The 9,401-nt window shown below is 50.3% G+C and overlaps 1 protein-coding gene across 3 annotated transcripts; it reads left to right on the forward strand.

The window, feature by feature from the left end:
* Positions 1-2,724: 2,724 nt before the first annotated feature.
* Positions 2,725-9,075, forward strand: C1QB (complement C1q B chain). Of its 3 annotated transcripts, XM_084821721.1 has the most exons (4): positions 2,725-2,784; positions 3,716-3,846; positions 5,967-6,139; positions 7,822-9,075. In XM_084821721.1, the coding sequence occupies exons 3-4, from the start codon at positions 5,968-5,970 to the stop codon at positions 8,397-8,399; spliced, it is 750 nt and encodes a 249-aa protein (XP_084677847.1). In that variant the 5' UTR covers positions 2,725-2,784; positions 3,716-3,846; position 5,967; the 3' UTR covers positions 8,400-9,075. The 3 variants fall into 3 exon arrangements, with proteins under 3 accessions (XP_084677847.1, XP_084677848.1, XP_084677849.1); XM_084821722.1 differs by lacking the exon at positions 3,716-3,846; XM_084821723.1 differs by lacking the exons at positions 2,725-2,784; positions 3,716-3,846 and adding an exon at positions 4,501-4,676.
* The last annotated feature ends 326 nt before the right edge of the window (positions 9,076-9,401 follow it).

Genomic DNA, 9,401 nt, shown 5'->3' on the forward strand with positions numbered 1-9,401 from the left:
AATCCCCACCCACTCAGCTCTTGATGATCTTGGCCCAGTCACTCTGTCATGCTAACCTACCTGCCTGGGTTGTTGAGAGGGTAAGATTACTTTGTTTGATCTATAATGAAATAAAATAAGACTGTGAGGGGAGAAGAAGGAGGCATGAGCTCCTTGGAGGAAAGGTGGGATAGGACAGAGAATAAATAAATCCTGTTTCCTCTGATGAGCAGCACCTGTCCTGAATGAATTGGCAGGGAAGAAGATTTTGGCTAAACATTAAGAGAACATCTTCATGGTAAGAGCCATTCATAGATTCACAGAATCACAGAATAGTAGGGTTGGAAGGCGCCTATAAGACCATCGAGTCCAACCCCCTGCTCAAGGCAGGAATCTAAGTCAAAGCATCTCTGACAGATGGCTGTCCAGCCTCCTCTTGAATGCCTCCAGGGTGGGAGAGCCCACCACCTCCCTAGGTCGTGGGTTCCATTGTCGTATTGCTCTAACAGTCAGGAAGTTTTTCCTGATGTTTAGCCGGAACCTGGCTTCCTGTCACTTGAGCCCATTATTCCATGTCCTGCACTCTGGGATGATCAAGAAGAAATCCTGGCCTTCCTCTCTGGGACAACCTTTCAAGTCCTTGAAGAGCGCTATCCTATCTCCCCTCAGTCTTCTCTTCTCAAGGCTAAACATGCCCAGTTCTTTCAGTCTCTCCTCACAGGGCTTCGTTTCCAGTCCCCTGGTCATTTTCGTTGCCCTCCTCTGAACCTTTTCCAGTTTGTCTGCCTCCTTCTTAAAGTGTGGTGCCCAGAACTGGACACAGTACTCCAGATGAGGCCTAACCAGTGCTGAGTAGAGGGGAACTAGTACTTCATGTGATTTGGAAGCTATGTTTCTATTAATGCAGCCCAAAATTGCATTTGCCCTTTCTGCAGCCACGTCACAGTCAGTGGGGGAACAGGCTGCCCTGTGCAGTGGTGAGCTCTCCTTCATTGGAGGTATTTCAGCAGAGGCTGGACAGCCATTTGTCAAGGATTCTGTGGTTGCATCCTGCATCGCAGAGAGCAATATGTCAATGTGCAATACTCAAGCTTCCGCCAGGTTCTCCAAATTCCACCTAAAACTCATTCAAATGTGTGTCCCTATCAGATGGTGAGCTTTGTTTTAATTTTTCTTTTTGCACAAAAAAAATAATGGTGCGGGGGCTTCGCATCTTTTTCTAAATGTGTGTATTAATGTACACATCTTCTCCCATTGATTAAAGCATACCTGTGTGCATTTTGTAAAAATGTGTATTTTTTCATACACATTGTTCACATTATGCTAGAATTGCGCATGTCTGAAAGGCCCTTACAGGGGCCAAGGCAAAAAGAAATCATATCTGCTTTTTAAAATATAAGAACATATAAAGCAAAAATCTTAGCCTTGAGGCTCCAATGCCTAGCCAGGGATTTTTCTTTGCATATGTCCTTTGTGGGGCCTCCAAGCCAGAGTTAACACAACACAGCATAAGAACATAAGGAGGAGGGGACAAAGTTAACACTGTGGCAAATTGCATGTTCACAGAGGTCTTGACAGGGAGTTGTTACTGTCAGCATGCTCAGAGGAACTCCAAGGTTTACAGAAGTACAGTTAAAAAAAAAAATCCCCTAAGGAGACAAAAAACTCTCTAAAGAGCCCAGTGAAAAAGACCCAGCATGATCAGTGGCCATTGAATGTTGAGTTTTTGTTGTGAGGAAAACCGGAAGGTGAATGGAGTATATTGGAAGAGAACATGGCTTTTGGTGCCCTGAACAGGAACACATCACACTCCAACATTTCATTAAGAACATAAGAAGAGCCCTGCTGGATCATACCAAGGGTCCATCTAGTCCAGCATTCTGCTTGCACAGTGGCCGGCCAGCTGTCAACCAGGAAGGAACCCACAAGCAGGACATGAATGCAACTGCACCCTCCTGCCCATGTTCCCTAGCAACTGGTGTACACAGGCTCAAAGCCTCTGACACTGAAGGTAGCCTATAGCCATGAGGACTAGTAGCCATAGAAAGCCTTCTCCTCTATTCCTTTGTCTAATCCCCCTTTAAAGCCATCCAAGCTGGTGGCCATCACTGCGTTAGTGGTAGGGAATTCCATTGTTTGGCTATGTGCTGTGTGAAGAAGCCCTTCCTTTTACCTGTCCTGAATCTCCCACCACTCAGCTTCATCGGATGACCCCATTGGGTTCTAATCTTATGGGAAAGGGAGAAATGTTTCTCCCTATCCACTTTCTCCACACTATGCAGCAGGGGGGAGCCAACTCCGCCCACCGCCCAGAGAACATTCAGATGCATGCCCCAAACATGCCGTCTAAAGAGAGTCCCAAGGTCCAGTGGCACGAGAGATGTTCTTGTGGGTTTCCGCAAAAGCCACAACCCACCGGGAACACAGCTTTGCTCGGAAAATGCCCGGCCACAGGGGAGGGTTCCCCATATTTCTTGCCGAGGTTGCAGAAAGGACCCTGAGACATTATCCTGCACTTCCCTGTGCTGTAGGCAAGGTGCAGATGTGAAACTGCTGCTCTGGCAGGGATGGACGGAAGGAGCCAAGCAGAGAAAGGGGAAGGACCAGCCAATTTCCCTTTTGTCGCAAACATGTGAAGCATCGCACCACGCATGGATGTGTGGCTGGGTATGTGACAGGGCGGGGAGGGGGGAACGTGTCCCTGCTGCACAACTGTCTTCCTGTCTTTTCTGTGCCGTTGTCTTCAGTCAGGGCCTGAAGTGAGTCCAGCGTTGCTGCCTTGAGGGCTCATCAGGTGTCTGTGAGGTAAGGGAAAGATTTCCACTTGCCGTTTTCTGTTTTGCTTTTCAAACCAGCCTCTCTCTCTCTCTCTCTCTCTGTGTGTGTGTGTGTGTATGTGTGTGTCTGCGTGTGTGTGTGCATGTTGTGGTAGGGAGGAATTCATGGCTGCTAGCCAGAGAGCATCTCCGGACAGGGATCCCAAGAAAAAGCCCATCCTCCAGTGGTTTGGGAGAAGATGGCCAGTTTGGCGGCAACCCAAATCCCATGACAGCCAACAGCTCCAGGATGCCATTGCTGTGGCCAAAATAGAAGGCTGCAGCTGGTCAAAGAGTCTGTGGGCTGGTAACCTTCTCCAAAGTGTGTGTATGTTCATCCCAGAGTCCAGGACACAGAATAATGGGCTCAAGCGACAGGAAGTCAGATTCCGGCTGAACATCAGGAAAAACTTCCTGACTTTTAGAGCAATACGACAATGAAACCCATGACCTAGGGAGGTGGTGGGCAAGATGACAATAGAACCAGATGCCTGGGGAGGTGGTGGGCTCTCCCACACTGGAGGTGTTCAAGATGAGGCTGGACAGGCACCTGTCAGGGATGCTCTGACTTGGATTCCTGCATTGAGCAGGGGGTTGGACTTGATGGCCTTGTAGGCCCCTTCCAACCCTACTATTCTATGATTCTATGAAGACGAGGCTGGACCACCATCTGTCAGGGATGCTCTGACTTGGATTCCTGCATTGAGCAGGGGGTTGGACTCGATGGCCTTGTAGGCCCCTTCCAACCCTACTGTTCTGTGATTCTATGTGTGGTGGTGACTCTGACGGAGAGGGGTATCAAAGGCGGCTGGGAAGAGGGTGGCTCTGTAGGCTGGGCTGGCTCCAGGTTTTGAGGGCCCTTGGGGCAAGGCCCCCCTCAATGGGCCCCCTCCCTTAGTGAGCCTACTTTCTCACTGCAGGCTGCAATCGCTTCTCATCGTTGCTACCGCTTGCTTGCTTGGCAGGCAGAGATCCAGGGAGCAAGGAGGCCACAGCATCTCCTGCTCCTCCTTCCTTCTCACCACCACCGTTGTCTGGGCCAGAGCGAGAGGCAAGTGAACAAGCAGGTTGGAACAGCGGAGAGGAGGAGCAAGTCCAGGGGGCTCTCGTCAGTGGGCCCCAGCTGGGGCGTGGGCCCTCAACAGCCACCCAACCATGCCAACCCTTGACGCTAGTGCTGTGTCAAAAATTTCACCCACATTTCTTTCCACCCTTCTCATTCAGTTTGGTGGAAAAGAAGTGGCTTTCAAAAAGAAATTCAAAGGAGGAGAAATTTCAGAGAAATGGTCCTGGGTTGGGTTTGGGGTTCTTGTGCTTACCTTACTTACAAGGTAAGCGTCTTACCTCATGGGTGTCCTGTCTGTCACTGTACAATAATCTCCGTGTTATCCTGTAGCCTCCTCGGCTTCCCACACTTCAGTTCAAGCCATCAAGAGGAAGGCATAGAATCACAGAATAGTAGGGTCGGAAGGGGCCTACAAGGTCATCGACTCCAACCCCCCACTCAATGAAGGAATCCAAGTCAGAATTGCATCATGAGGCCATTCCTCCCATGGGGCTTTTTCAGTGCAGGAAGTGCAGGTGGCCTGGGAGGCTGCAGAGCCGTGGAAAGATGTGTAATAGGGAGAGAAAACACACACACAGCACCCTCGGCCACCTCGCAGTGATCAGGCAAGCTCAAAAACCAAAAGAAATTCAAAATTCTGCCTCAGAAAAGTGGAAGCCTCGACACAGTGGATGCTGTTGCCACCTACAGAAGCAGAGCAATGAACCAAAGACGCTCAGGAAAAGAGGAAAGAAGCTGAGCTACAAGCCCTGCCAGTCGTGAGCCTTTTCTGTGAGAAGCGGCTGGAGAATTTCTCCTCCCCTAGGAGAGATTCGGTGAGATTGTCTCCCACAAATTTCTCTGCCCACCAATAGGCTGGGGAATTTTGAGAGGCCGCTTGTGCACAGCCCTACTTGACGCCGGCCCTGCCCGGAAGGAGCAGGCAAGGCACGTGAAGTGTGATGCTCCTATTTTCTTGTCACTGTTCACATATTCAGCGAGGAGGAGGAGCGGGGCCAGGGGACTTTGGGGAGTCAGCCACGGGGCCTCTGCTCAACAGGTGCCTGAAAGTGTCCACCCCTGGCATCGGCCCTGTATGCAGGGCTGGACCCCTTGCACAGAGATACCATGTAGCTGTGTCATATCTGGCGTGACAACCACATAGGGTGCAACACTAGGGAAGAGAGTTTGCAATGGCGGGGAGATCCACTCTGCCTCCCAAAGAAGACTGGCCCTGTGGCACAACACTGAAGGGGAGGAAGGTTGCTTCTTCCAGCTGGTGCTGGGTCAGGAAGCCCTTTGCTCTGTCCATTCATTGCCATGGGACTGGGCAGGCCAGGCGGAAGACAAGCAGTGCCAGCCATGCAGCTGGGTATGGCAAGTGAGTGGGCAGGAAGACTTCTGGGATTCTGAATGATACTGCATTCAGTATCAGAGACAGTATACTGGGGTGTGTGGGACTGAGGATTGAGTGAAGGTATACTGGGAGGAACTGAGTGGGTAATGGAGAAAGAAACCTTGACTGGCATGAATGAGGAAGTAGGAAGGGGGTGAGATGGCCATTGCTGAGGGGGTCACAAAGAAGAGAAACAGGGTCTCAGGGTATATATATGTGTGTGTGTGTGTGTGTGTGTGTGTGTATATATATATATATATATATATATATATATACACACACACACACACATACATACATACATACATATATACACACACACATACATACACATATATATATATATAGTAGGAAGCCCAACACATTTTGGCCCTTTTTCTTATTTTTAGGCCTTCTTCAGGGGGAATAATGCATACGCCCCTGTCGCATTGTATGTTAGTAATGTTTTAATTGTGTGTCATTCTATTTGTAATTTTTATTACCATTAATGTTACAGCCCCCTGAAGAAGGCCTAAAAGTAAGAAAAAGGTCAAAATGCATTGAGCTTCCTACTATATATATATATATATATATATACACTGCACCCTGAGAACCTGTTTCTCTTCATTGTGATTTACTTTGCTCACCTTCCTCTGTTTTCATTGCTGAGGGGGAGCACAGAGGCCTCTGCAGGTCCACGCCAACGCAGACTGGGGGCCTCTTCTGACTGGGCCCTCTCTCGTCCTTCCAGGATGCTGAGCATGGAGACTGTTGTGTGGGCGATGCTGCTGTGCCTGCCTGCGGCCTGGCTGGCAAGTGCCAGCGCCTGCCAGGGGCCGACCCTCATTCCGGGGATACCTGGCATGCCGGGTGCTCCGGGCACCAATGGGCAAGACGGAACAGACGGGACCAAAGGGCAGCGAGGTAAGGGGAAGGGTGGCACGGGGACAGGAACTCCTTCCCAGGGGCCCTCTCAGTGTGGCACGCATCCCAAGTAGAGAGCGAGATGCTGCGGTGGACCTCTGAGCATCACCAATAGAAAGCCACTCTGCAGCCTGGTGTGGGAGGGGCAAGGAGGCAACAGGTGGAGGGAGGCAGGGGGGTCCCTGGAAAACCGTCCTCTGCTGATCTCTCTCCTACATTGGGGCCCCTCCCAACTGGCTTATCTGATGACAGCAGGGGACACCCACAAAGTTCATTTCCCACAATGCCACCTTAATATAGCGTCACTCTGGGGCATTGTGGGTAATTAAAGTAAGAGATGAGGCAGGTGGCTACCAGGAAAAGGGCCTTTTCTGCTGTGGCACCCCGGTTGTGGAAGCAACTTCCTAGAGAGGTTCACTTGGCATCTACAGATTGTAGTCTTTCCAGCACCAGGTGAAGACCTTTTTTTTATTATGCAGGAAATCCAAACCTAGATCATCCCTAACAGATGGCTGTTCGGCCACAGCTAGAAGACCTCCAGTAAATGATGACAGAGGCAACATCTGAACCCAGAAACTTAGGACAATAAGGCATTTCCCCCAGGATGTTTCCACTCTGATAGACTTACAGATTCACACTTGGGGATGAGGCTGTTGGGATTTATATGGTATTGCTGCCTCTTATTAGAAAGGCCATTTAGCCGAGAAAGGCAACACAGAATGAGCGGTTCACCATCCCATATGCACATGCAAAGCTATCTTAATAAAGATACCACACTCCTTCTTTAGTTAAGAAAAAAACAGCTTTACTCATGAGTATTCTTGCATTAAAATATGCAGGCACAACTTACAGTTTCAAACAAAGGTTTGTTCAGTCTATTTCTTTGTGTTCAGGCAGGAGAGAGAACAAGCACACCATGTGCTCTCAACAATGGAGGAAGGCAGAGAGAGTGAGGAAGCGGGGAGGAGCAGGAAGGAGGAAACAGGAAACCTCTGTAGGATATAGAGATCTGAAGGCGAGCTATGCCCATGCATTAACAGGAAACCTCTGTAGGCTATAGAGATCTGAAGGCGAGCTATGCCCATGCATTAACAGGAAACCTCAGTAGGCAATAGAGATCTGAAGGCGAGCTATGCCCATGCGTTAACAGGAAACTTCTGTAGGCTATAGAGATCTGAAGGCGAGCTATGCCCATGCGTTAACAGGAAACCTCTGTAGGCTATAGAGATCTGAAGGCGACCTATGCCCATGCATTAACAGGGAACCTCTGTAGGCTATAGAGATCTGAAGGCTAGCTATGCCCATGCATTAACAGGAAACCTTTGTAGGCTATAGAGATCTGAAGGTGAGCTATGCCCATGCATTAACAGGAAACCTCTGTAGGCTATAGAGATCTGAAGGCGAGCTATGCTCATGCATTAACAGGAAACCTCTGTAGGCTATAGAGATCTGAAGGCGAGCTATGCCCATGCATTAACTATCTGAATGCCAAACTGCCCCCTTTCCAGTGACAAGCACACGAGGCTGCAATATTCCTAATGGGGGGGGGGGCCTTTCTGTATCCAAGCAGTTCTCTTGACTGCAGTTCCAGGGAAACAGATGAGCTCAGCCCTGATTTTTTCAACCTCTTCCTCCTTCCCTCCCTCATGGTTTCCCTTTGCCTCGCTTCCTTCCTTCTGCAGGTCCTCCTGGGAGGTTCGAAGACAGCACAGATTCCGGGGAGCCAGGAGAGCCGGGGGAGCCCGGTTATCCGGGAAAAGCCGGCCCCAGGGGTCCAGCTGGTTCCAAAGGGCCACCCGGCGCTCCTGGCCCCCGTGGGCCCAAAGGGCAATCGGGCGACTCCAAGGCCTCCCTCCAAGCTGCCTTCTCGGCATTCCGGGGCGTCTCCATGATGCCGCGGAGAGGGCAGCCGGTCCGGTTCGACCGCGTCGTCACCAACATCAACCGGAACTACGAGAACCGCTACGGGCGCTTCAACTGCGAGATCCCGGGGGTGTACTATTTCACCTACCACGTCACCTCCCGGGGCAATCTGTGCATCCATCTCAAAAAAGGCCGAGGTAATGAGCGAGGTGAGAAGGTGGTGGCCTTCTGTGACTACGCTTACAACACCTTCCAGGTCACCACGGGCGGCGTGGTGCTGCGCATGGCCAAGGGCGAGTCGGTGTGGCTGGAGCCAACGGAGAAGAACTCTCTGATTGGGGGCACGGAAGGGGCCGACAGCATTTTCTCTGGGTTCCTGCTCTTCCCTGATAGCTAGAAGAGCCCCAGAACACGCTTTCTGCTTGCTTTCTACCCAACTCCGCCATCTGCAGCTGAGCTGGCCTGGAAAATGTCGGCCAGTGATGGCACTTGGGGCCAGTGATGGCACTTGGGGCCTGTGAGCTGTGAAGCCGCCTTCTCTTGACACAGCACAGCCCCAATGGGTGCCTGTCCACACATGTTAATCAGCACTCAGTCGTTTTTTTAAAAAATAAATCCAGGCCTCTGTGCTGTCCTCGAAAACAAATAAATGATCATTAACACTCCAGTTTGCAAAGTTGTTGTTGATTGCATCCTGGGGGAAATGCCAAGCAGGACATTGTTTTCTGACTTACTGATCAGCGGTTATAGGGAGCCTTCCCCAACCTGATGCCCTCAAGGACTTCAGCTCCCATCAGTCTCAGCCAGCATAGCCAGCCGTCAAGAACCCTGGAATTTGTCATCCAAAACATCTGGAGGGCCCCCGGTCGGGGAAGGCAGCTGTAAAGTTTGAACCTCACCTTAGGTGCCCTGGAGCAGAAGCTACAATTTATGACCATGCAGGCTTTCAGACACCACAGAGTTCTTGCACCGGCAGAATGTGATGCAAACTGGATTCGAACAGCAAGGAGGGCGAGTGTGGCTTCTGAAAAGTTTAAGGAAGCTAGGTGTAGCCTGTGTTAAAACTGTGCCCCTCTGTGTGTGTCGTTTCAGCGTGAAGGCATTTACTATTCATTCATTTGAGTTTATAGTCCTATGTTCAGCCTGAACATGGGGCAAAACCAGTAAGGATCAAGGCCGGGATGAATTTCTTTTTAAAATCTTTTTCAGACATTTGTTGGGTGGGTGTTGCAAAATGACCCCCACCACAAAAAAGGTGGCTTTTACTTTAGTTAAGTTTTCAAGATGGGTGCCATGCTCTCTCTGTAGCTTCCTACTGGCTGGACTTCCTGGGAGCAACAACATGTTGCGTCATGTTGCTCCCACGGCATTCTGGGAATCGAGGCTGGCAGGAAGTTGC

Source organism: Heloderma suspectum, chromosome 15 (assembly GCF_057233095.1).
Source record: "Heloderma suspectum isolate Gila_16-S chromosome 15, 16-S_ref, whole genome shotgun sequence".
Taxonomy (NCBI): domain Eukaryota; kingdom Metazoa; phylum Chordata; class Lepidosauria; order Squamata; family Helodermatidae; genus Heloderma; species Heloderma suspectum.